General features: G+C 55.0%; 4 protein-coding genes across 4 annotated transcripts; 1 reads left to right on the top strand and 3 right to left on the bottom strand.

Moving 5' to 3' along the window:
* Window positions 1–724: 724 nt before the first annotated feature.
* Window positions 725–2,807, bottom strand: CH63R_06183 (cation transporter; the record flags this gene model as incomplete). Its single annotated transcript, XM_018301158.1, has 2 exons — window positions 725–1,419; window positions 1,484–2,807. 2 exons carry the CDS (start codon window positions 2,805–2,807, stop codon window positions 725–727), a joined length of 2,019 nt encoding a protein of 672 aa, XP_018159008.1.
* A 1,223-nt stretch (window positions 2,808–4,030) lies between these two features.
* On the bottom strand, window positions 4,031–5,227 carry CH63R_06182 (uncharacterized protein; the record flags this gene model as incomplete). The annotated part of the gene is made up of 1 exon (XM_018301157.1): window positions 4,031–5,227. The coding sequence occupies one exon, from the start codon at window positions 5,225–5,227 to the stop codon at window positions 4,031–4,033; it is 1,197 nt and encodes a 398-aa protein (XP_018159007.1).
* Window positions 5,228–14,378: 9,151 nt separating this feature from the next.
* CH63R_06181 (Xyloglucan-specific endoglucanase) lies at window positions 14,379–16,282 on the bottom strand (the record flags this gene model as incomplete). Its single annotated transcript, XM_018301156.1, has 4 exons — window positions 14,379–14,637; window positions 14,780–15,225; window positions 15,469–15,524; window positions 16,045–16,282. 4 exons carry the CDS (start codon window positions 16,280–16,282, stop codon window positions 14,379–14,381), a joined length of 999 nt encoding a protein of 332 aa, XP_018159006.1.
* A 3,813-nt stretch (window positions 16,283–20,095) lies between these two features.
* Window positions 20,096–22,952, top strand: CH63R_06180 (Glycosyltransferase family 2; the record flags this gene model as incomplete). Its single annotated transcript, XM_018301155.1, has 3 exons — window positions 20,096–20,668; window positions 20,791–21,495; window positions 21,699–22,952. The coding sequence occupies 3 exons, from the start codon at window positions 20,096–20,098 to the stop codon at window positions 22,950–22,952; spliced, it is 2,532 nt and encodes an 843-aa protein (XP_018159005.1).
* Between the last annotated feature and the right edge of the window lie 3,123 nt (window positions 22,953–26,075).

Below are 26,075 nucleotides of genomic sequence, written 5' to 3'. Positions count from 1 at the left end.
AACGCCCATCCCTTCCAAGAAACACGCACTATATACTAAATACCCAATTAAGATGCGTTCCATTATCACCTTTCTTGCCCTCGTTAGTGCCGCTCTGGCAGTTGCTCTACCGGAGCCTCAGAGGTGCAACCCGAGCTTCAACTGCTGCACGTACTCAGAGACACCTTGCAACACCCGAGGCGATTCTTGTACAACGCTTTGCAATGTGAGTCGAGAGAGTTTTCATTTCACAAATGATTTGAATTTTTGTGACATAGGGCTGACGTTTGTGGCTTTACAGGACAGAAGAGATAACGGCCACTGCAATGACTTGGGCGCTGGTTTCCTTAGCTGTGACACCGCTTGGAAATGAATCAAGAACATAAGTCAGTAGGATCATTAGGCCTCGGGCAGGTACAGTACTGCAGATCACGAACCTTGCATTTACTTTAGCTCCTACTGTACAATATAGGGGGCTCTTTTGAACGCTTCCGTACTATTCTTATGGATTAATGGTTTCTTGTGTGCTGGATGAATATGCCATCAAACGACACGATACTCAAAGGTTGAGAAATTTTGATGTGGGAGGCATGGAAAAGCTGGACCTTTGAAAGGGGCAGTTTGCTGCGTGGAACAAATACACCAAATGAGACATTCGGTTGTATTTGACCGGCTACATTTGGGAAGTTGCTCGCATGCCTGACTTTCCAACTTAAGAGAAGAACAAATAAGGTCTACCACCTTTTCAGCGGCCAGTTCTAACTTGTCTCAACCTCCAGTCCTCTTCTTCATCCTCCAACAGCCTCTGCCCAGGCAGCCTTACAGCCCGGTCTAGCGCGACAGGAAGACCTCTGTGGCGTCCTCTCAACATGACCAGGCACAGCACCAACTTGCTCCCCGCATGCCAGCCGCCGGCGAAGCTCATGGCGTCCTTGGGCAGCCCGACTGAGATGCCGACGCATCCGTAGCCGGAGACGACCTCGAAAACGACGTTGAAGACGGAAAAGTGTACCGGGTCCGCGAGGAAGTGCGAGGTCTCGATGGTGACGATGACGAGTACGGCAAGCGTGAGGAGCCACAGGTCATGGGCGAGCTGCCCGCGGATCTGTTGGCTGACGAAGCTCGTGCGTGACTCGAACCTGTCGGCGCTGCTCTTGGGTTTAGCCGCGCCGACGCCTGCGAAGCTGAGGTTGTCTCTTAACAACTGAGCGAGAAACCCGGTACTCTTTGAGTGCTTCCTTTCGTCGGAGGGATAGGCGTTGGAAGGGTGAGCCTCGTCGTCGGCGTAGATGCCTAGAGAACGTTCTTCGTAGACGTTGGAGTGGCGCATGGTTATCACGACGGGGTAGACGGAAATGTACATCATGATGACATACAAGACCTGCAACCCGGGGTATGCGGAGGCGATCGGGATGACATAGAAGCCACCAGATCGAACAGCTAGGATTGGTTAGTCAGACGGTGAACACGGACATGGGATATGGTATTCATGGTGTTTACGTACCCAAGGCTTGAAACAGACCGTCAAGCACTCTTGCTCCAACCGGGATTGCCTCGATAACCGGGTTGCCGATGTTGAGAACTTCAAAGGCCATCCAGTCGATGCCATTCGTCATGACCACCATGAAGCACAGCCACCATGTTGGCCTCGATGGGAACAGATTGGTGTACACCCGTCGGGGGTACTTGAGGATAAACTCCAACGTGCACTTCAGTTCCACGTATGCCTCTTCCGCGGTAGCAAGCCGCAACACCTTCAAGGCAGACCAGAAAATGAGTCTGAGAAACAGAGGGTACGCCGTGTTGCCCGCCAGGATCAGCAGGCCCATGGTGATGAGCACAAAGTACGCCTGCTGGAAGGGCACCATGTTGGCATCGAGAAGCGACATGCCTGAGTTGTTGAACGCCGATACGGCGAAGAAGATGCCGGCCCACCAGGGGTTCGCGCCGTTGGACGTCGCGACGGAGGGCATGTTGTTCGCGATCCATGCTCCGAGGGCGAGGCTGCCGAGGACCTGCCAGAGGACCGAATACAATGGCACGACGACAGACAGCAGTCGGAGGGCGCGGTATTCGTAGCCGCCAAGACGGGAACGTTCGGATGCTGTGAGGGAGTGGAACTGGGAGTTGCGCCCTTCCTTGGCAGAGCTGAAGAACGACAGCCAAGGACGAGCAGATTGGATGCTCGAAGACGATGAGGACGTTGAACGTCGGGTGGGGTTCTCTGATGTGTCGACGGTGATGTGATTGCCCATGGTTCGAGCCTGGGTCGAACACCCTGTGCCCCTCACCCCGGTCACCCTCACCTCCGCTTTGCCTCTTAATGCAGCGCCGCCGTCGTGGAAGATGGGCAACTGATCGTGCTGATCTCTTCTCTCTTTCTCGCCCTTGACAGCCTCCCGGAGACTCTTTTCGAAAACGTGTTTCCTCGCCAGGACCGTCCAGATGGAGACCCAGATGGAGCTCCCGACGATGATGAGCAGCCACAGCATGACCTGTTGCCAAACGGTCATCTCGCTGAGGTTGACGGTGTTAAGACCCGCCTCTGTCATGGCGGAGATGACGAGGAAGAGCGAGTCGACATAGCCGATGCTGCCGTGCGGGTTCGATGAGGCGTAAAAGACGGCCGAGGCGAGGAGGGTGGTGCCGATGAAGTAGGCGTAGTGAAGAGTAATGAAGTTGAGCGGCGGGAGGAACGAGCGGAGGCCACTGTTTGTCGAAGGACGAGACGATGATACGTCGTGGCCACCGTCATCCTCTTCGGGTTGATGGCTGTCATCTTGATGCCGACCGCGGTGGTGAAGAGTCTCCCGTGCTTGGGACGACATCGTTGCCGACACGCTTCGGGCTACACGGCCCTGGACGCAAATGCTTGTTTTGCCCAGCCGGAAATGAGATTAAACTTTTTGGAATACGCAACAACGCCAAGCAAACGAATAGGATCGTAACCGTTGCATGAAGAGCCGTTGCTGATCGTCTCTCGGAGTCCTCGTCCTCGCCTGAGCAACGTGTATCCACCACGCCTACAAATCGGCAAGACACCTTGTTTGTCAGGACTTGAGGTTGTCCCATTGAACCTTTTTCTTCCTCCCGTTTTTTATTAGCCTTTGTCAAGCAAAGAAAATTGTCGCCGAGAGGCGTCAGGGGGTGGATTCGGGCCACTTAACCCAAAGCGAGTCATTCGTCCAAACAGGCGACAAGCCTTTCGCACTAGGAGAGGCGCCGTCTCCCAAGATGAGGGTTCTTTCATCTCGCTTGGCACGTGGGCCCGCCGAAGCTTGTTTCTACCGAGGGTCTTGACCGAGAGGCTTCACCGAAGTCTCGGACGTGTTGAACCTCGATCTGAGGATTCGTGGCTTTCCTAGGTATGTCTGCGTCTATGTTAGGGTGCACGATGGGTGGGCTTTTGATAATGTGCATAGATGGGAACAAAAGCTCAGCTAGTTGTTTTTAGTTCCCCAGGTCCCTCGGTAACGGATTTGGCCGTTTGACTAGGACCAGCGTCATGGATCCATTGAGTACTGGGACTCGAAGTTATGTCAGAAAGACAGTCCCGGGACATGATGCAAGACTACATATATCATTTGTTGAGCCTCATCTACCACATACGACCATACCCACTGGAGAACTCGGGATCCCGTCCGCTCTCCCATAGATAAGCCAGTGAGGGCCGGATCAGTAGTTGGGTCGGTGACGACCAGCGAATACCTGGTGTTGTATGTTTTTGATGTTCATCATTAGACTTCTTTCTTTTTTGACTCGGGCGCACGCAGCAACAAGCAATCCTCAGTCACATTGCGAAGCTACACGGGAGGAAGTATGCTTATGTGAACCATTTAATTCAAACATCCGACTCACTAACACCTAGCTCACTACTATGTCCAGAGACACCAAACCCAGCTAAGTGAACTCAAGGGCCTAGTTTCCCCCCTTTTCGCCGTGCCCATGTTCCATGCTCCTCGGTATGTATGTAGACCGGTATGAATATTACAGAGACATAAGAAAAACCAACCCTTTGACAGCAACTCCCTCTCGTCTTTGAGCCAAGAGCTTAGAAGCCGAGGAGGCCGTTGAAGGTGTCGGCGACGGCGGCGCTGCGGTCGCCCGAGGCCTGGATCTGGGCCTGGGCGTCCTTGCACTGCTTCTTGGCGGCGTCGTTGGCCTCGCAGACGTTGGTGAGCTGGTCGCAGACGCGGTTGATGATGATGTTGGGGTTCAGGGCGTCCTGCTGGCCCTGGGCGACGAGGGGGTCGCTCGGGAGGAAGGTTCCTTCGGTCGCCTTGCGGCCGGCGCGGCCGAGCTGGAAGTCGATGGTGGGCTTGCACTTGCCAAAGTCGGCGGCGCCGCCGGCGTTGGCATTACCGGCGTTGTTGTTACCAGCGTTGTTGTTGCCGGTGTTGGCGTTGCCGGTGTTGGCGTTGCCGGTGTTGGCGTTACCGGTGTTGGCGTTGGCGTTACCAGCGTTGTTGTTGCTGTTGTTGTTGTTCTGGGTGTCAGCGTTGCCTGTGTTTCCACCGGCAGCACCACCGCAGCCGTCATCCGCAGCATTGTCATCGGCGTTGGCGTTGTTGTTGTTGTTGCTGTTCTGGTTCTTGTTTCCAGCATTGGCGTCACTGGAGTTGCTGTTGTTGTTGTTGTTGTTGTTGTTGTTGTTGTTGTTGTTGTTGTTGTTGTTGTTGCCGCCAGCATTACCGCCAGCATTACCGCCAGCTTTGCCTCCCGCAGCACCCCCGGCGGCACCGCCAGCAGCCTGGCCGTTGACCGTAAAGTTGGAGAAGCCCTGGGCCATCATCACCTGGGCCACGGACATGCCGGTGGCGTCAAACGGTTTCGTCAACGAGGCGGCCGAGTTGGCGTTCTCCTTATCGGAGCCGGTGACGGCCGGGTCGACGAGCGGGACGATGCCGCGGAGGGCCTCGGTGGCGGGCAGCGAGGGGTCGCCGCAGATGTTGGGCTTGTCGGTGGCGAAGGGGTTGAAGTTCTGCTCGGCGGCGACGACTCCCTTGGCGGCCTTGAGGACGTCGTCGCCGGTGCCGAGGGCGGCAATCTTGTCGGCGAGCTCGAGCTTCGCGCAGGGGTTGGCGGCGGCGAGGAGGGATCCGGGGATGCCTCCGGCGAGAGTGGCGGCTTCACCCGGGGCACCGGCCTGGAGGCTCGAGACAGCCGCAACGGGCGTCTGCTCTTGGCCGAAGCGGGCCTCGGCAAAGACCAGGAGAGCGGAGATGAGGAGGATCTTGGAGTAAGACATGTTTGGAGACGGCTTGAGTTGGTCGGTTGAGTGATGCGGTCTGGGAAAATAGACACCGGGTGTGGAAAAAGAATCGAAGAGGGTTTAGAAGTTAATGTGACAGAAAAAAAAGATTGTAAATGACCGGCTAGCGGTTTGTAGTTGGATCAAGACAAGAAAGAGTGTCGAGAACGTTAAAAAAAAAAAAGTTCACAGAACTGTAAAGATTGAAGGGGAGAGAAGGATGTTTGCTGGTTGCTGGATGAGGAAGGGGAGGGGAAACAGATGGGATGACAGGTTGGGTGACCTTCATTATATACACGCAAGACCAAGATATCTGACAGACGACATGTTTCCATGAACCCAAGGCTCTGGTGTATCGGCAAGAAGAAGGGGGACGGACAAGACGAGACAGCCCGCGACTTTGACACTCCCGTGACAGGTAGTCCCCCGTCTCTTCTCGTCATCCTCCTCGCCCATCTCATCCGATTTGGCCGGTACCGAGGCGCAAGGAGTTTTTGCCCACTCGCTCAGCCATCGTCGGCCAGGTAAACAGCTCGCTCATGGGACGACACCCGAAGTCGTCCGTCAGTCCCCTTGGGCCACCAAAAGGCCCCGACCACCGCCCCCTTGAACGACGATCATACTGCATCATTAGGATAAGATAGAGCATGGTGCCATGCCTCCCCCAATTGTGTCGTCCCAACTGGCCTCACACGCAGAGTTTGTCTCATGTCGCCAAGTTGAGGATTAGCGTCAAGGAGCATGGGGTTGCCGGATGGGCGTTATCATCCAGTCTCTCGCCTCTTGGTCGGATACCCAGCCGAGGGGGCATGGAGGTGCCTTGCAACCCAGCTCATGCTTGCTTCATGATGCGCCCAGATGCCACCAAGAGGCCGAGCGTGGCCGGGTTCAGTCGAGTCGACCGCAGTTCAGTCCAGACTATTCTCCAGTCGGGTAGTCGAGGTGTAGTCCCAATGACGGAAGAACAGAGGTGAGATGGACGAGTGGAAACCGCCAGCATGGGTCATCTGGAGGCGAAGGGATTCGAGAAGGGGTCCCCTCTGCACGACAGCGACGTGCCAGATGACCGTTCAGGGGTTAGCGCGTGCCCCCCCCTTCAACGCCCCCGCAGGCCGAGTGTAACAACATCCTTGCAGCCGTCCGTTCTCCCCATTTGTCCTCTCTCTCTGGGTGTCTCTCTCGATGGGGCGGTATGGCCAATGTCCTAGGCCAATGTCTTAGGAGACGGCAGAAGAAGGCAGTTGTCTCCAGCGCGGTAAAACTGCCCCGGCACACTTTCAAACGCGGCATCGCGAGATTTATCCACCATCATCGCGGGGCCTCCACCATTGCAGGGCATGAAGTAACGGCTTGGCTTGTGGCCTAGTGACTGATATGGTCCCCCGGCTTCGGCCGAGGGGGTGAGAAAATGTTGCGACGTGATGCTTGGACGGTTTGGAGATTGCGTCTGCCGCCGAGGAGGAGACGGCACGATACTGGAGTGGTTTCGAAGGCTCTGTAGACGCCGACGGGCATCGGACTTTTGGTTAAGAGCCTTTTGATGCACTGCCAGCGTCCAAACCGCAAACGAACAACTCGAAAGCATGAGCAGCGAGCGACGTTAGCAGAATGACGAGTCTCGCACGAGTCGAAGCATTATTAAGCTCATGAAGAACCACGGGTACAAATTAATAGGGTGAGAATAAGATCCCTAGCGCCCGTGTCGCGGACGTCAGGGTGGGTGGCCAGTTAATCAAACTGCAATCTATCGTCGTTGCTTGTATTGTGGGCGGCAGTTGATCGTTCCCAACTTTTCTCCCCCCCCCGTTGACAGGTCCAATTAATTAACTCGAGTCCGCGGCTCTGGTTCTCCTCTCTGCCTGCCTTTCCCCCCGGACAACCCTCATCTGTTCTTGTTACCCGTGAAATGATATTCGACGAGGATGAAAGTCTTTGGTAAGTCGAGTGTAACGAGAAACAACTCGTCGATTACTCAGCAGCGTCGAACATGTTTTGCTCATCCAGAGAAGATGGTGGCTCGCTCTCTCCCTGCTGCTGATCCTGATTGACTTTCGACGCTTCAATGGCAGCTGTCAATCCCCCTCTTGGCTCCCGCCTCAACACCAGTTGCTCTCCTCGCTCAGCTCCGAGCCCCCTCGGTCCCCTCTCCTTGCCGTTCTGCTAGGCTTCACCGCTTCAGCTGCTTACCTGGGGACGCTCAGTCCAAGAGGATCAGCAGGCCAGCCGGCCTGGTGTGGGTGGCATTGCAAGCCAGTGCGACGCCAGCCTGGGAAGCCCATGGTCCGGACCCAAGAATGCAACCCCCAGCTGCGGACACCGTCGTCCGGCAAAAAGACGTGCCGCATCCTCGCTCAATTACCGCTTGCTTGCCCTTTGGGTGAAGAGTTACCAAGAATGACGAGTTCACGGGACAGCCACTCGAGGTCCAGCCACGAGCCGGGGTCTCGCAGGGATCTGTGCCAGCCTGGAGCCCAAAGCCCGGTTCCCCCAAAGATCAGATCGCATCGATCAAACAGCCTCACCAGGGGTCCTGAGACGGTTGCAAAACCCAACTGGTCTCGACGTCGACCCAAACGCCACAGCAGACTCTCCTTTCTGGGCTGGGCTCTGCGAGGTCTCCATTTACACCAGAGCATTCTGTGCCGTGCTTCTCAGACAACAGGAGGAGAAGCTGGGCAACAAAGCCGGGGTCGCCTTCTTCCAACCCTCGCATCCCGGTTAACACGCGTCTCGCTCAGCTCCGAACCGCTTCACTTGCGGCCTCTCAACCCTCTTCGTCGCCCTCTTCTCTGGCACCCAGGTCCGTCATCTCGAAACAGGGCGAGAGAATTTTTTTCTTCTTTCTTCCCTTTCAGCCTCGAGTGCCAAGAGATCGTGTTTTATCTGTGCTTCTTAACGATCTTCTTTTTATGTTGTGCTGGTTTTTCCAAACTCTCTGGCTGGGGCACCGGGGCAACAGCTCCTGTCATCTTGGAATAGAGGCATGCCGTCTTGGCAGGAGACGCGATATTTTGCGAGCCGTGGATCGAAAACAGCCCAGTTTTTCCGTGCGTGCTACTTTACCCCGTGTCGATCTCTGATGGTGATGCCCCGTGACGGTTTGGCTTCTAGGCTTTGCTATTATGAGCATGCTAGCCCCAGTGTCCGGGTCTCCGAGAACCTGGGAGTAAGAGCCGGTTTGCCTCGGAGCCCTCCGAAAATGGTCTCGGCCTGCGATCTCGGCAGACGTGAGTACAATCAGCACTTTCAAAAGGAGAGCCGCTCTCCCCCAATTTTCCAATCGAGTCAGGCACTCCGCCCTACCTCGTTGCCTAATGCCAAATTCCCGCCGCATGAAATGATCTCCCCAAGCCTCCCCAGCCTCAGGACCTCGCCGAACTTCCGACCGCTGACTCGGCTCCGTTCCCATCCATCTGAAGTAGTCCAGATGACAAGAGGTTCATCCTCCACGGTGCTCCCGTCTCACTGCCCCCTCTACTGAAGATCATATCTGCCGGCACTGCACAGGCCAAGGCCACGTTCCGCCTCGTGGTCGCGTCCGTCTGAAAAGGCTAGATTACTGGGGACGGGATTGTACGCCAAGGCGAGTGGGCGGACCGCGCATTGCCTGGCTCTCCGCTCGAATCTCGGTCTGGTCTTCATCCGATCTCTTGGGAAACGGGTGGCTCTGTGCTTGCCAGAATCACCCTGCCCCGTGGTTTGTTCCAGTCAAACGTGCCAATCATGCCCTGCCATGTTTTGGTTTTCTTCTCTTTCCGCGGCCGTGATCCTCTTGCACATTACACTTTTGTCAGAGTTTATGCCGCGGTGATGATCACCAAGTGAGCAAGTTAATGGAACAATCGTGTCATGCGCCAGGCTAACACGACAGGGACTTGTTCTCCTGGAGCGGCAACAGAATAGAGACTTTTACACATAAATATGAGGATGTCGAGACAGAATACTGGAAGGCGATTTGAAGTACAACGCGGTAGTTCCCACCGATATCTGAAATAATCTTCACAAGTCGCAGCTACTCAAGCGATGTTAGGAAAGACGAAGTCCTGGCATTAACACAAAGCGGTATTCTACTTCGTTGACAACCATGACGACCGCGTATAATCATGACACAAGCGCCTGTTGAACCCGTTTTATTTGCCAACATACACTCTAGAGTTCTTACAGTTTTCGTACTGGACAGTATACCAGCTGGCTGGTTATCGACATCGAATGCTAACACTTGTATGGAACTGGTCCAGCGTCAAAACCGCTTTCTACATGAAGCAGAAGCAGCCTGAGAATGTTCAACGTCTCCAGAGACAAATCTAACATGTGTTTCCTTTAGGTAGAATTATTCTGTGATCAACTTCAGACATTCTTAGGACATCTTCTAAGCCAGATACTGGAACGACTTAAGAATGAAATTCTATAAATACGCCTCTGGAATTTAAGAAGTCAGGGTATTGGTAACGTCATGGTATGCTCTTTCTCTTTCTACGATTCTACCCCGTCACTACTCACTTGTGCAACATCTTGTGTCATTTTTATCTTGTCTGTAGCGGAAGTTTGATCAATAAAGGGGCAGCGTGTCTACACCTCATCTCAGGATAGATTCCGCTTCTAGAATCTAGCCTACGCACTGGCGGTGGGTAGGTATGTCTTCGTACGGTTCTCGAGTGCCGTCTGATCTTTCAAGTCGTATCGTTCAGCGGCGTGTTATGAGTATGCAAAGGGGTCTCATGAAATTCAATACTCTACAAGTTCAAGAAACACGGGTCCCGAATGTGCGACAAAGTATCAACAAATCAGCGACCTTGTCATAGTAGCTCACGACGCCACCACGTGGGATAATAGCACAAGCTGATAGCAATATAGTTAGATCTGGCGCCATTTTTCAACAACCGTCTCCTTTTAGACATCAGAAGGGCGCTGGAACTCAATAGAGGCATTCTTGCAAGTCTCGCTACTGCATTTTTTGCACAACCACTTCGTGTTGCAGCCAGTATCGACATTGCCAGTTTTGACATAGATGCTGCTTATCTCTCTGTTGATAAATCCAGCTATTAGCTCGACGGTCTGAGGTTTCTGTCGCTCGGATACGTGGCCGAGGATTTCACAATAAATCTGCGGAAGTAGACGCCAGTGTGACCAACACATAACATTGGAGAGGCAATATGTCTTACAGATAGAGTATCCGCTTGACAAAAATGTCTCTTGGGGGGTTTCTGTTCACTTCAATACCTTCACACTCGATTCCAGTACGGCCTTTGTGAATTCCCTTCTTAGAGGACATAAAACTGCAGACTTCATAATCCAGCGTACCTAGTCACTAAGTGTATCTATATGCAACAGAAGATATAGATGCTTGCTATATCATTACAGACGTTGATATGTCACTTATGTTCTAACCGCGGTGAAGCATAACGAGAAGAGCGTTATCAGGAAATGTAAGTCCGTGTGATTTAAAGGAGAACAGGAAGAGAGCGGACTAGTTCTTTCATTGACAATCTACGTCCAGATTATGAACCAAGTCCCTTCTGTCGACTGCTTTTAATTTTGTAGAACCTGTCTGCTGTTGTTGTTGCTGTCTCATCTCCAAGTCGGCAGTCTCAGGAGTTACTTACGGCGTTTGATGAAGGAAAGAATCACGTTTATCCTGCTGGACTATCACAAGATTGAACATCCTGTAAATATGCAATGGTGGGAGGGAGGACTGTTGTTTCTGTCCCTTGGGTGTTACTATATTCTCAGAACCACTATGACCAACGGAACAGAAGCAACAAGACCGTGGGTATTAACGGTGAGACTCGACGCAGGTATGCCATTTAAACTGGAGGTTACATGTCGCTGGGTTGAGGGGTATATCTTATAGAAATATAAAAAACTTGAGCCTGTGTCTCTAAATGATATCGTCTCTCCGAATGTTTGATTATAATGTAAGATTGCGCGAAGATTTGAGGTCAAACATAGACCGATCAGGGGTTGTATAGGCTCAACGCTCGGAAACTCTCTTCAACTTTACAGTAATCCAGCCAGTAAGGTATCACCCCTTATCCAGGAGTTGAACGATTCGGAGCCTGGAATGGATGACTCCTGGCATACGGACGGCCTCACCAGACCTCCTGAGGGCTGAGGAACAGGACTCGAGGGAATCACCAGCCCCTCGTAACTCCTCCAGAGGAGTCCTGAGGTCTATATAATAGCCTCCTTCTCCCAGGTAATAGGGGTAGGAAGGCCAGAGATGAATATAGTCACTATTTCAGACCTACCTCACAGTCAACCTCTTCACTCTGCATAGCGCCCCTGAAGTCCGAATGATACTCGTGTAGCACTTCTGGAACCTCGATACCCGAGGTGGCATTGATATAGCTAGGTGCCTGCTGGCGTCCTCTACCTGATCTGGGTCGATCGTTAGGGCCATAGGGATATTGTGTAAAAGAGTAGCATGAGCTTGAACGCAATCCAAATCATTAAGTCTGGCTCGACGTAGGATCCAATATTTACGGACTCGATGTGTTGTGTTAAGGAGTGAGAAACCCACACATGGCTTCTTTTCGAATTGCCTAAGATAGATAGAATGAAACGGTAAGTTCCTGTAAGAAGATGCGGTCCGCAAGCGACGGAGGTTTCCAAGTTAAGCCAAGTATGATAGAGAGAACAGTTACAAAATGTTCACATCTTTTGGCTTAGCCTTGTCTAGAAAGCAGCGGAAAGAAGATGGAGGAAAAGGGCAAATGCGTTGCTTGCAGATATATACCTGCGCGGGTCTTGGACACAAGAGCACGGAATCATTATTCCAAAAGCTCGAAAACCTACTTTCGCAGGCCTGATCTCGCAGATCTAATCTCGCATACATCCTCCATGGAGAGAATCCCCATGTCTGAGTCGGACAATCAGACTCAAGCTTTTACCTTGATGGATTGGTTTATGCTATCTTGTCCAGACTTGGGGGGGCCCGCGGGCAAAAAGGCAACGATGGTTGTTCATATTTGCATTCATAATGCAGGTAGTCGTCTGCACCGAGGAGGCAAAGTGCAGAATTTGTAGCCATTTTCGTAGCTGTTCTATGTTGAGGAATCTGGCGTCTCTTGACCATGTTGTTGAACTCGTTCACCCGGCAACAGACGAGAACATGGATCGTGATCGCGTGCCAACATCCGACGACAACTCCAAGTCGCGCGTGCGTAGAAACAACCGTCAACCAGGTAGTTGCTTAGCTTAGTTACGCTGAAAAATAGAGAAACGATGGCAACACGTATAGACAGTCAACAACGGCAGTTAGGCGCAAGATAGAATCATGGGGGTTTCCTCCCGCCGCTCAGTCGCCCGCCTCCCTCCACCCACCCGAACTTGTGGAGCGGAAAAGATGTCAATTGTGCGGCAACAATCACCGATCACCGGCTGCTGGCCACAGCCCCCAGCCGAGTGAGTGGGCGGCCTAGGCTGATTGGTTGCATCGCCTAGCTGATCATGAGGGGGCCGGCCCCGCGGAATGCGAATAGAGTCGAGGACGCCCTGCTCCCTCGTGTCGTCGTACGGATATAGATACTGCCATTCATGCTACTCATCGGGGCGGGCGGCTATGGGACAGCCACGAACACGGGCCCGCACAGAAGCGCGTCCGATCTGCGGGTACACCGCAGCTGGACGGGAGGAGGGAGGAGGAGGTTCTGGAATGCGAGGCAAGACATTGTCTGGTGGCACTTTGAACACGGATGACGAACTTGACTCGGCTTGCATGTTTGACAGGGCCTCGGTTCCGACTTTCCAAACTCCTCCCTCTTCTGGGTGTTTCCACTAGAGGGAGGAGGAGGAGGAGGGACTATCCGCTGGGGCAATACGAAAGAAAACCTTGAGATGTCAAGTTCCGACCATCCGTTTCTTTCGTCCTCGGTGCGTTCACTTTGCCTCCCTCTCCCTGGATGGGGGCCCGCCCTATTGCGTGGGCGACTTGCCGCGCTGAACCAAGCACAGCCCGGGTCGGGTTGGCAAAAGCTGATAACTGACTTACTGACTGGCCACACACACACACAACCTTGGAAAACTCGCCCCCTTCTTCTTCTTCTTCGTCTTGGTGTCGCCGCTCAACCCCTACGAATAGAGAGCCAGCCTTTTCTACGCGTAACACAGCCGAGCAAGGTCTGGGCCATTCTGACGTCGTTTGCTGGTGGGGGGCACATGGTTTCCATCCGAAGAAGGCCTTCCCTTATGTCCCCTCCTCTCTGCCCTTCCGCACAGATTTCCTCCAAGAACTTCCAAGGCGGCTAGCCCTGCAAAGCACAGCCCTGTCAACAAACTACGCCCGGGTGGTCCCTGTCACTGTGCGTTCCTGTACCTGCGTCTTGCCGGGTTGTGTGCCAGGTATTTTCCTGTCAACGCCCCCCCCTCCTCTTCGAATGGAAAGGATGGGTCCGCTCGCCGCGCAGGATTTTTGGTTATTGTGCAGTGGAGCAGTAACCAGGAAAAAAAATCGGCATATTTCGACGCCGAGCAACGCGGGTCTCCCTATCTATTGGACAGAGCCCGCGATCCACCGGTCACCCTCCACCCCACCCAAGGAGCCTCGGCGGTTATTGCTTACTCTGTCTCGCTTGGAGCTGAAAGGTGGGTTCATGACCGCGGGTCCCGGGGGGGAGGTCTCTTTTGCCATTGGGGGTTTGGATGGGAAAGTTGAGTGTGTGTGCGTGCGCGGACTTCTCTTCTGGTGCGGGGATGGTTGGGTGGGAGCTTGCTTAGACGAAGCCAAGCGAGATGACGACAGGAAAAAAACATCCAAGCATCACATAAATCAAGGACTCGAGGAAGGTCCTTCCGTTTCGTTATCGGGCTTCTTTCCGGGCTCATCTGGTAGAAGCTGTTCCGTTGAAGTGCTGTTGTGCGATACACGGAACTCCCGTTCAATGAATATGTATGCGTATGTACAGAAAGAAGAAAAAAAAAGAAGAAGAATACGGTGATGTAAATATATGTCATCATGATCCCAGATTGCCCACTGGCCCCCGCCGACCCAAGTTCATTAGTCTAGTGTGTTTAGATATCAATGCTCGCTTTGGAATGGGAGAAAAAAAGAAGAAGAAATGGTCCAATATCCAATGTACACATTACCATTGCCTTGGCCTTTATTTTTTTCTCATTTTTTGTTTTTGAACTGTCTGTAATGTAGTTACTCCTACGATGACGTAGAAGACGCCTTGATCTCCATAGACAGCTGCGTCACATGGAAGGTGACGACGTCGGTGGCCGAGAGAGCTTCGGAGCCGAGACCCATGTAGCCCATGTAGGTCGCCGTCGTCGGGAAGTTGGCGCGGTTCATGGTGGTGAGCTTCGAGATGAGGGGGGCCAGGTCGCCGACGAAGTGCGGGACCGGCGCCGTCGACATCCAGGTGAGGACGTACTGCTGCTGGCTGTTCTGGCCAAAGAAGAGTTCGCTGCGAAGAAAAGCCATGTCAGCCAGGGGGGGTCTGGGGTATGGTTTATGTTTTTTTTTTTTTTAAACAAGTCCATGGTGGAGGAGGGAATCAATCAACTCCCTCTGATCGGGGGAATGGCATGAACAGGGACAACACTTACAAGGTCGTTCCGTTGATGGTCTCGGTGGTGATGACGCCGGCGCCGGCTTGGTATCCGATGGGCTGCGTCGCGGCGCCAAAGGTGCCGAGCCAGACCATGATCTCGTACTTGGCCTTGGTGCTGTCCTTTGACTTTTCCTTGTCGTCGTCGAGGAACATGTCGATGGCGCAGTTGGTGTTGGTGTCGTTCTCTTCCAGCTCGGCGGCGACGGTCGAGGAGGCGGTGGTGCCGCCGGTGGTGTAGTTGCCCACCGAGTAGAACCACTCGACGTCGACGTCGACGTTGGTCAGCGAGGCGAGGGAGACGGGGAGGATGCTGCCGTCGACCTTGATGTTGGGGAACGCGTGGACGGGCTGCGTCTCCGGGCCGCGGGGGTAGCGCCATGTGACGTAGAACTCGGGCGCGCTGAAGTCGGTCGCGTAGGTCTGGTTGTTGAACGTGGTGACCTGTGACCGAGGACGAGGTTACGGGTTAGCCATCATGTGTCTCTGGGTATCCATCGGGCGTGGTCTTGGGGGCGAGGGGAAGCTCGAGGCTGAAAGCCGGGCTACATGTGGCCATGTATCATGTATGTATAGGGAGGTTGAGGAGGGAGACACAGCTCCCGACGTGGCGGCCACACAAATGGAACCCCGCGATGCGAAGTATAGACTGGTGATGGAAGGGGGTTGTATCGAGAGTTGACGTACATTCATGCAAAGCGCGCCATCTGTGCCTTCGGTCCAACCCCACTGGTTCGGGTTCACTAGATTCAACAAGTCGTCAGCATGCTTGGTAGGTAGGTGTATTCTGGGAAAGCAAAGGCAAAGGCCAAGAATTGAATTCAATATTCCGCGCCGGCAGAGGCACAGAAACATTGACGGCGGCCCAAGAAGGTTGCGGCGCCCAGACGGGCCTTTCGTCATGCAAAGGGAGCAAGAAACTCAAAACGATTGAAAAAACATTGGAGGGGATTGCTTTGGGGGCTCCCGGCTTCCCAATGCCAAAAGCTTGACAGCACACGAATAGAAACAAAAAAACCACGGAAGCCCGTGGTTTCCCGTGTCAGAGACGACGCACGCATCGACAAGTTCAGATGACAGGCGTGCGCGAGCACCCCCCCCCCTCCCGCCGCCCAGCGGTAGAAGGCTTTGCCCGCCCTGCATCGTGTGGTCTTCCCGGTCCGTGCCGCCCATTCGCGCAAATCGAGAGGCGGAGGAGAAAGCAAGACGGAGATATCGACGAGAAGGAAGTGAAAGAGAGGAAGGGAGGCGAAGGCGGCTTACGTGTGTACTCCTGACCCTTGGACAGAGGGTGAAGACCCATTGCCTTGTCGCACGAAACCATGGGCGTGATGCCGTTGTTCTTGGGGATCGTCCCGGGGTTGTCGGGCTCTGTGAAGAGCGGCTTCTCGCCATTTGCGCTTCTGCCGGCGTCAAGTCCCATCAGGACGCCGAGAGTGACGCCGATGGGGACGGCCAGCAACACGAAGTTGACGACCCATCGGAAGCCGAGGAAAGGCATTGTGAGAGAAAAAAAACCGACCAGAACGAGAAGGGGGAGAGATGATAAAAAAACGAGTGTGTATATGTGAAGTCTTTATTTGCGCTCTGCCTGTCGTCTGGTCTGTTGACACCCGAGATAAGACGATGATGGGATGCCGGGACGGGGAGGAAGGGGGGGGGGATGTGGACAAGCAAGCTTCAATCTACAGGCGAAAATCCGACGACAATTCGCAGCAAGCACATGCAAAAGGGAAGCGAGAGTGGTGTCGTCGTCGGCGGCGACAGTCGGAAAGTCTTGTTTAGGGTACAATAAGAGTAAAGGGAATTCGATTAGGCGGCGGGTGGGTTGGTGGGTGGGAGGCTCAGGTAAGGAAGGGAAAGGCTCCAAATCAAGGCCAGGCAAGGTTAAAGGGTATGTTAGGGGAGACGCGGACGCGGACCGCGGGCCTCGACTCGTGCAGGTAAGGTTAGGTATCCAGGGGAGAGAGAGACTTGGAGAGAGACTTGGAGAGAGAGAGAGTGAGAGTCGAAAAGAAAAAGGAGGGGGGGGGGGGGGGGCGTGTGTAAACTCTCCGAGGCAGGCCTGGTCGCTCTGAGACTCAAGAAAGAGGTTCGTCCGGTCAATACCAAGCCATACGAAGGAAGAAGAGCCTGTACTCTGTAATTCGACAGACAGGCAGGCAAAGCTTAGTGACTTGAGAGAGAGAGAGAGAGTCAGGGTTGAAGATGCAGAACTGCGGCACGTCGGGCAAACGAGTTGAATGAAAGGTCCAGAACGAGAAGAACAAGTACGAGAAAAAGAAGAAGAACCTCTCCCCCCTATTCCCAACAGGCGGCGCAGCGCACGCCACCCCGAGGAGGCTGGACTTGGTGCAGCGAGTGTAAATTACCTCGCGGTTCCTTGGTCCCAGTTCGTGCTTCTTCGTCCTCTCCTCTCCCCCCCCCTCTCCTCTTCTACTACTGTACCTCTTACATCACCATCCCGTCCGTAGTCTTCCCGCCGTCCTTTTTCCATCCAATCTCTCCCACCCCAAATGTCAAACAACCCGGTCGGAAGTCGATGGCCTATTCGAATCGTAAAATAAAGACCGCCCCCCTCTCCGAAACGAAAAGGATCATAGTCTTGGGGAGGGGCGGGCACTCGCCGGTTCACGCCTGGGCCGTTACACACATGTTGGGGGAATCGGCGAACGCTCCGGCTCAAACAACCACGTCGATCCATCCCACACGCCCCCAAGACAACACAAGACAGACTCCAAAAGAGAGCCCAAGGCTCGAGCCAACCAGGCATCCACCTCGGATCAGAAAAATCGACGATTGCAGGTTCTGCTTCTAAATCGGAACCGGCCCCTGGCTTAGCGCAGTCAATGTGCCGGCGTCACCCCTTCCAGTACTCTATGCTCCGTACAAATACCTGTACAGAGTACAGCGCCACTCGAGTGCGGATACTGCCCGTCCATGCAATGGTGTACCGTCCAATGACATCCGCATTTACAGAACACGAGAAAAATGAAAATAAAAAAACAGGGATTAATGAAGATAACGGCCCTGCAAGTGGATAGGGCACCATGGCAGAGTGCATAAGAGACCGGGCTGCCCATGAACGGGCTCGGCCGACGTTTCTGGGATGACCCCGTGCGGGCGTGGGCGAGTTCTATGGGAAGTCCTGGGATGTCCCTCATTGGAGAGAAATGTCATCCGAACTGTGGACTCGGGGGCCCCCCATTGTACGATGTAAAAGGAAAAAAAGAAAAGAAAAGAAAAGAAAACTGGAGACTCAGCAGAAGCACTTCAACGGCGTGCGAAGGGGGGGGGGAGGGGGTGGTGCGCCGAGAGGGAGGCACAGCAGCAGTCATTGAGCTGCCTCTGCCTCTCACTCTAACTCTCACTCTCGCTTTCAGTGACACTCTCACTCTCAGTGTCAATCCCACTCACTCAGACCCTCCTGGATCCGTTGCAGAGTGAGTGAGAGAGGGTGTGTGTAGGGAGGAAAGGGAACAAGACCGAGAAACTCACCCAGGTCGCCGCCCGGCCCCCTCATGACATTTGACGGCTTCGATTGCTTCTTTCCCTTACTTTCCTTTTCGTCTCCCCCCTTCGATACCAACGCCCACTATACATACACTCACTACACTATCTGTACTATCATGTCCCCTTGATGTTTAGCGGAGGCTCTCGCTCGGCCCTCCCCCCACCTGGGTCCTTGGTTGCGAGTCCCATCTCAACTTGTCGCCGAAACGTCCAATCTTTTGAGTGGTGAATCGCGAAGCGGGCAGGCTGGCGGAGGGAGGACGTGCTGAAAATAAAACAAAGTGAAGGGACCGGGGGGGGAAGAAAAAAAAAAAACAACAACAACAAACCAACGGCGCGGCGGCGGGATGAACCAACCAGGCACGAACCGGTCCTCGAACTCTTCGGGGCTTCGAGTGAGCGGGCTTGATGGCTTTTTGCTGGGCAAGACAGGCTAACCTGCTCCCCGGTGTCCGGCCGCATGTTTTCCACACACCCCTCCCTCCGTCATGGTAAACACACACCCTCCCCCCCTTCTCCCCCCTTTCCTTCTGGTGGTGTGGTTTGTTGAAGCAAGCGCTTGGCTGTCTCTCTCTCAATGTCGATATCGAGTTCAACTTGGCCAGTCAGTCAGTCAGTCATTCAAGCTCCCTCCGGTTTCTGGCTTTCACACATAAAGGCCTTCACAACCAGAAGAAAAGCAAGACAAGCGCCAACTCCGACCCGAAAGTCATTGGAGGCAACATTAGCATGTTCTAGGGAACAAAATGCCACTCGTATCTCGGGACCCCAGAGGGGGGGCAGAGATGGCACAGACCGCATTCAAAGGGGCGAGTCCATCAACAGTTCCACACCACAGGTACAGATGCACCCAGACTGGACAAGCCCGATGATGTGGGCTCCATCCAAACCTGGACCTCCCAATTTTAATCACGTCAGGCTCATGTCGGATCGTAATCATGGCAGTGAGGCTTAGCGGAGTCCGAGTGGGTTCCCGTCAAGTCATGTTCTTGATGTGCGCTTCCGCTGTCTGTGTCTGTTGGCCTGTCCGGCGTCCGCAGGTCCTGTCCCCCTCCTCCTCCAAGCAAGCTCCTGGACCTAGACACCTCGTCGGCGTGTCTTGTTGCTCCTTTCCCCCCCAGATTGACTACTTACTTGCCTTGCCGCCCTTCTTGGCCGAGAAGTCAGGCCCTCCTATCGACGTAGAGAAAAGCAGCTGGCTCGGCTCTCTTCTTGTACACCCCCTTCCCTCTCTCTATCCCCCAGACCCGACTGGCATCCTGCTCCTCCTCCTGTCTGTCAAGCCAGTCCAACCAAGCCGGCCCCTCTCGCCCCCCCCTCCCCTCTTGCAAAGCGTCCGTGTTGGTGCGCCTGTGCAAGCTTTCTCTTGCTGCCGCTGTGCTGCTCAATGACATCTTGGGTCGAAGCTCTTGTATGTACCGCATAGCACAATCTACATGTACTAAGCGGGTCGACTGTTATTCCCCTTTTTTTTCTTCCTTAACTTTACACACCTAATACTTTCTTCCCTTTACATCACCCACCACACCCAACCCACATTCGTTTTTACAACTACCCTTCAGTCTTTGAACTGAACTTGGCGGGAGAGAGAGAGAGAGAGAACAAGAAGGAAGAGAGAGAAGGGAGACCGAGACGCGCGGGCACCACCATCGTTTCTGTTTTACCTGTGACCAGCCTCTGGCGCGCATTCGAGCGTCCTCGGCAGACACGCACACACACACACAAAACACACACACTGAGTCCACCCTAGACACGCTATTCACTCGTTCATTCCAACCGTCGGTTGGGCAACACGGCAGCCATGATGAGGGGACACGGCGGCCAGCAGGGCCAGGGTCAACCTGAGGGGGAAATGGTGGAAATCGACGTTCTTCAAGGCCATCACCACCCTCACCAGCACCAATATCAGCCGCCGTACCAGAACGGCCAGCAGCAGAACCAGTACCAAGAACAATACCAGGAGTACTCGCAGAACCCGTACGACAACAGTCACAACGGCCACAACCCGTACGAGACCGATCCCAGCTACGCCGGCCAGGAGGCCTACGGACGCGCCCTGACGAACAACGCGAACTCGCCGTACCAGCAGCAGCAGGACCAGTTTCATCAGCAGCAGCAACAGCAGCAGTACCAGCAGCCGCACGCCGTTTCCGCCGGGGACGACTACGGCCCTCCCGGCTGGGCGAATCGTCACTCGATAGGCATGGCCGGCGCACCTTCGATCGGCCCGTCCATCTCTGGCATGGACACGCCCGTCGACTCGAGAGCAGCGACGCCGACGCTCAAGAGCGGCATGCAGACGCCGTTCGACGGCGACCATCTGCCTCCGCCGAGGCATCCGTGGTCGACGGATTCCACGCCCAACAGCCCAATGGTACGTACGCAACGACGTGTGTTAGAAAACACTCAACTCCCGTCTCTCCTCCTCCTCGCGTCATCTCCCTCATAACGACAACAGCCTTCCGCCGAATAAGCCCCACTGACAATGAAAAACAGAACCAGAGCCATCAGAGCTTGCAGAACCTCCTGCCCGGCCAGGCCTCTCCCGTGCTCGCCAAGGAATGGGTCGAGGGCAGCGACCAGATCGCGCGGCTTCACAAGCGTGACGACTCGGACATCTGGAAGGGCTGGAAGAGGCACGTCTTCCGGCTGGTGCCGCTGCTGACGATCCTCGCGACGGGCATGTACCTCGTCTACCTGGGCCTCCGCATCTACTGCGTCATCTCGGCGCAGAACCTGGCCAAGGAGATCTACGCGCAGGCCTGGGTCTTCATCGCCGTCGAGGTCGCCGTCGCCATCCCGTCCATCATGCACAACATCTGGACCATGTGGTCGATGAAGAAGCGCCAGCGCCCCAAGTTGAGGCTCATGGGCGACGAGGTGCCCACCGTCGACGTGCTGCTGACGTGCTGCGGCGAGGAAGACGACCTGGTGCTCGACACGGCCCGCGCCGCCTGCGACGTCGACTACCCGCGGGACCGCTTCCGCGTCATCATCTGCGACGACGGCAAGTCCTCCGGACTCGAGGCCGGCATCGCCGCCCTGGCCATGACCTACCCCAACGTCTTCTACCTGGCCCGGCCCAAGTATCCCGGCGTGCCTCACCACTTCAAGGCCGGTAACCTCAACTACGCCCTCGACTACGTCCACACGATGCCCGGCGGTGCTGGCCAGTTTATGGCTGCTCTCGACGCTGATATGGTATGTTTTAATCCCCCCTCCATCACACTCACTTACACATGTCGCCATCCCATTCAATGCCACTCTCACTCTCTCCCCCCCCCCCTTTCATCTTCAAAGAAGGACATGAATAAACTTCCGCCCCCTTTTCAGCCTCTTTTATAACACACCATTTACTTTCCCGCCTCATGTAAATCAACATCAATCTAACTCTCACCCCGCAGATCCCCGAGCGCGACTGGCTCCGTGCCATCCTGCCTCACATGCTCATCGACCCCAAGGTGGCCCTCGCGTGCCCCCCGCAGCTGTTCTACAACACGCCGCCGTCCGACCCCTTGGCGCAGTCGCTCGACTTCTTCGTCCACGTCATCGAGCCCATCAAGGACGCGCTCGGCGTCGCCTGGTGCACCGGTTCCGGCTACTGCGTCCGCCGCGAGGCCCTCGACGAGATCGGCAACTTCCCGCTCGGCTCCCTCGCCGAGGACGTGGCCACGTCGACGCTGATGCTCGGCAAGGGCTGGAAGACGGCCTACATCCACGAGCCCCTCCAGTTCGGCACCGTCCCCGAGGACTACGGCGGCCACCTCAAGCAGCGCACCCGCTGGGCCATCGGCACCGTCGACACATCGTTCAAGCTCAACTTCTGCCTGTACGGCGAGAAGGTCAAGCAGATGACGACGGCCCAGCGCTTCTCGGGCTTCCTGTACGCGACGCTGTCCCTGTACACGATCCTCCTGACTCTGTCCATGTTCGCCATCCCCATCATCCTCGTCATGGGCAAGCCGCTGGTGGCCTACGCCAACTACGAGCAGCTCCGCTGGCTGATCCGCGCGTGCTTCGCCGCCACCATCACCAACCGCCTCTGCGAGTTCGCCCTCTTCATCCCGGCGGGCTACCACACCGGGCAGCGCGGGTCGCGCTACCAGCTCTGGATGTCGCCCTACATCGCCCTCTGCATCATCCGGTCCTTCATCCTGCCGACCTGGCTCGGCGGCCAGACGCAGGCCTTCAAGCCCACCGGCTCGCTCGGGTCCGCCCTCAACGAGCGCGACCCCAAGACGCGCAAGGGCATGCTCCGCCGCCTCTGGGGCGTGCTCATCAACTACATGGCCATCTTCCACCTCGCCTTCGTCTACCTGACCCTCGTCGGCGTCGTGCTGACGTCGTACCGCTGCTTCTACGTCAACGACGACCTGCGCGACACCCTCATGTGCCTCATCACCCACGCCTTCTGGCCGCCCCTGACCTTCATCTTCATCTGCAGCTCGCTCTGGACCCCCATCGCCTACGCCATCGACCCGCCCAACATGCCCGAGCGCGAGCAGCTGCTCGACCGCGACCCCAAGACCTTTGTCGCTCACCCGTCCAAGCAGAGCAAGAAGATCGCCTTTGGCGGCCAGGCCGCCTGGTTCGAGACCGAGCTGACCGTCACCACGGGCTACACCATCCTCGTCTTTGTGCTCTCATTCATCTATTAAAGATTGTTTTGCTTCATTACTATTGTTTTTTTCCATCTCGAATCATGGAATGGAGATCTGGGGGATTTCGTTATCCGTTCCGTTCCTCCTCCCATCACTCCGGCATATCAAGGCGCAGACACAGGCTCAGGGGGGCTCTCCCCTCGCAGTAGCGATTTTGAAATACACGCGCAGCCGACACTCGCAGACACACTCATACACACAAACATACACATAACTACACACACACACACACATCACAGACGTACAAAAAGATGACTGTTACGATAATGTAATGCCTGTAACTACTGCACATAGATCAGTATAGAATTACGCACAACGTACTACAGGCGGAGGGAGGCGGCGCAAGAAACCACACACAGATTTCAATCCCTGCTGGGAAACGGGCCATAAGGAAACGGGGTTTCACACAGCATCATTCATATTCTTCATCTCGCTATATCGAATACATTGAAAAAAAAATTCATAAACCTTGATGTTCCTCCTATGTGCAGATAAGGTGTAGTGAAAAGCCTCATTCGGACTGGAATTGGCACCTCGATTCTCCACATAAGCAGCTCACACCAGTTTCAGTCAGGGGCGCACTCCCGTTTTCTCTAGGGAAATCTCCCTGGAATTGGTTGGTGAGCGAGCCCTGGTTGTCCATCAAGCTCAGTTGCAATCTTCATTCTCTCTCCCTATCTCTCTCTCTCCCCTTTCTTCTCCCACCGGTTAATGGGCAGCCCTTGGCGTCAAACGTGTGCCTTGGCCTGTCCCTTTTGTGGCGCCGCGGGAGGCTGGGACCCAAGACAGGAATCGTCACTAGAGCCAAAGTCCCTCGTTCGTCATAGGCGCAAGCCCCGTCGTGCCATGTCTGGGGCGTGGATGCGCGCCCCCTTGGCATGTTCGGCTGTTTCTGAAGGCGCGCGGACACGAACGCCGATCCGGGTGTTGGATCACAGTTTCTTGTCCAGTCAAGCCAGGCCAGCACATGGATACGGATACCCATCTCTCTTCTCGTCATTGTCTTTCTTTTCACTTCCCCCCCCGCCGGGCGGCTTGTGGCTCGGTGATATTGGTCCTGTTGCGTTCTGCAGAGGCTGTCAACCTGCTGACGCTGAGCATGCAGACTGATAAGAAGACAGACATGGCCACGGGGCTTGGCGGGCACCCGCTGCGGCGGTGCTGCTGTGTGATGGTTGCACCGTATCCGTCCGTATCTCTCTTTGCGGCAAGTATCTGTTAATCATTCTACCAAAGTGCCAACGGCGCGCGCTCTCTCTCTCTCTTTCTTCACGGTTTGGATTCCAACTTCTCCTCGCCTCTTCCGCAGTCAGTTCACGCTCCCTCCATCCTCGAGTCCCTCTCCTCCCTCTGCCCTTCGCCCTCCCGGCTTTGCCGCGAGGTGGGCGCCCGGTGGAGTTCTCCTCCATCGGTGTAACCCCCTTCTTCTTCCCCCCCCGGGCGCCCGGCCCCGTCCGCAGCCCAGCTTAAAGCACTGCAATGATGACCGTGACGAATAATGACCAAAGGGAAAAGCAAAATGCGTGCGTGGCAGGGCAGAAAGCGACATTCCCTCGGCTCCCTAAGATGATGTTCCCTCGGCTTGCTCTCCCCGCCCCCTCGTCAAGACTCTCTCTCAACAAGACGAGTGTGCGCTAAACGTGTCAAACACACCCTCGTCATATCTGCCTGGACCCCCCAGCAGCATCCATCCCCCTCGCCGGCCGTGGGCCCCGAATCCGACCTCCGAAAGCCTGTCAGCACACCGCCAAGGCGGAGTACCAAGTCTTCTACAGACGAACCACACGCCAAGGATATTGACTTTTTTATTTTTATTTCCTTTTTGTCCACTTTCTCGCTAGCACCGCCGCCGAATAATTCGCTCACTTTGATTTTTTTTTGTCTTCTGCCTGCCAAACGAACGGCGTTAAGTGCGCTATTCGCCCGGTCGACCGCCCACCCCTGAGTCAAGACGACATTTTCAGGGGGAAAGCCTAGCGGTCTGTCCGTTCGCTGGTTTGTGCCGGCTACGACTGCTGTGCCATTATGGCGTCGGCCGGGTTAGCCCACACTAGCTACGACTACGGAGTACCATATCTGAGTTATTGCTCCTACGACGGTGTGTATGCATGTCTAGAAGCCACTGCCGGCCGACCTACGGTTATCGTACCGCCGTCGTCTATCCTATTGTCTCGGTGAGTTGTCGATAGGCTCCGGGGCGGCTTCTCGGACGATTGGAAGTCGGTCGAGTTTGTGTCTATTTTTAGCATAGCAGTGATCAAACTACACATTCTTGTTGCGCCACGCAAGCAAAGTCGCGTTCCCCCGGATCAACGTCAACAACACAGCCAGATCTCTGGCCGATCACATGTTCGTCCACTCCCTCCGTCCGTCTTCCCGACCGGGCTCGTCTCCCGAGATTGCTTCTTATCTCGCGGTCGCCTCATCCAGATTGCCCATCTTTTATAAGTAGGTCACAATGTTCCGAAGCAAAAGCACATGGCCTCACCTATCCGGGCGTGGACACGACATGTTGATCTCAGCCGCTGCAATCAAACTCTCATCCCCGCAGCATACCCCCCCTGTCTGTCCGCGGTAGGGAACAGCGAACATCACAACGTCGGCTGGTCCCCATCGTGTGCCGATCCGCCGGGACTCCTCGGGCCCCGGCCGCCGGGGCAACGGTTGTCTCTCCGGAGCAACCGGCAGCCATGATCCAATGGTGTGAAGCCAACAGCGGCCCACGTTGCAACCGTGTGTGGGTTGCGGGGAGAGACGTCGCCGTTTCCCCGCCTTGGGAGAGTTTGTTGAGAGGGTCAAACGGGCGGCCGACTGGCAAGCTTCTTATCCGACTGCCCAGAACTTTCCTTAAGCAGACGGTTATTATTCCCCTGGCGTAACACAGAAGTGTGAGTATATGAGAACAGCTGCCAGTTTCCAGCTGAAGATACATGTTTCGAGAATCGACGAGACTGAGAGAGGCTGAGTTGGCAAGCTGAAAAGTACAGGAATTCGCATAGCCTAGGGTTAACTAGTACAACCAAGAGGGTAAAACAGGTAAATAACGGCAAGAAACCAAAGTTACAATGACTTTACAGTACTGCCTGTGTGAGCAGTTGAAAGCGTCGCCACAGCGAAATC

Source organism: Colletotrichum higginsianum, chromosome 4 (assembly GCF_001672515.1).
Source record: "Colletotrichum higginsianum IMI 349063 chromosome 4, whole genome shotgun sequence".
NCBI lineage: Eukaryota > Fungi > Ascomycota > Sordariomycetes > Glomerellales > Glomerellaceae > Colletotrichum > Colletotrichum higginsianum.
Note: the sequence above shows the minus strand (reverse complement) of the source record. Positions and strands in the feature narration are given on the sequence as shown.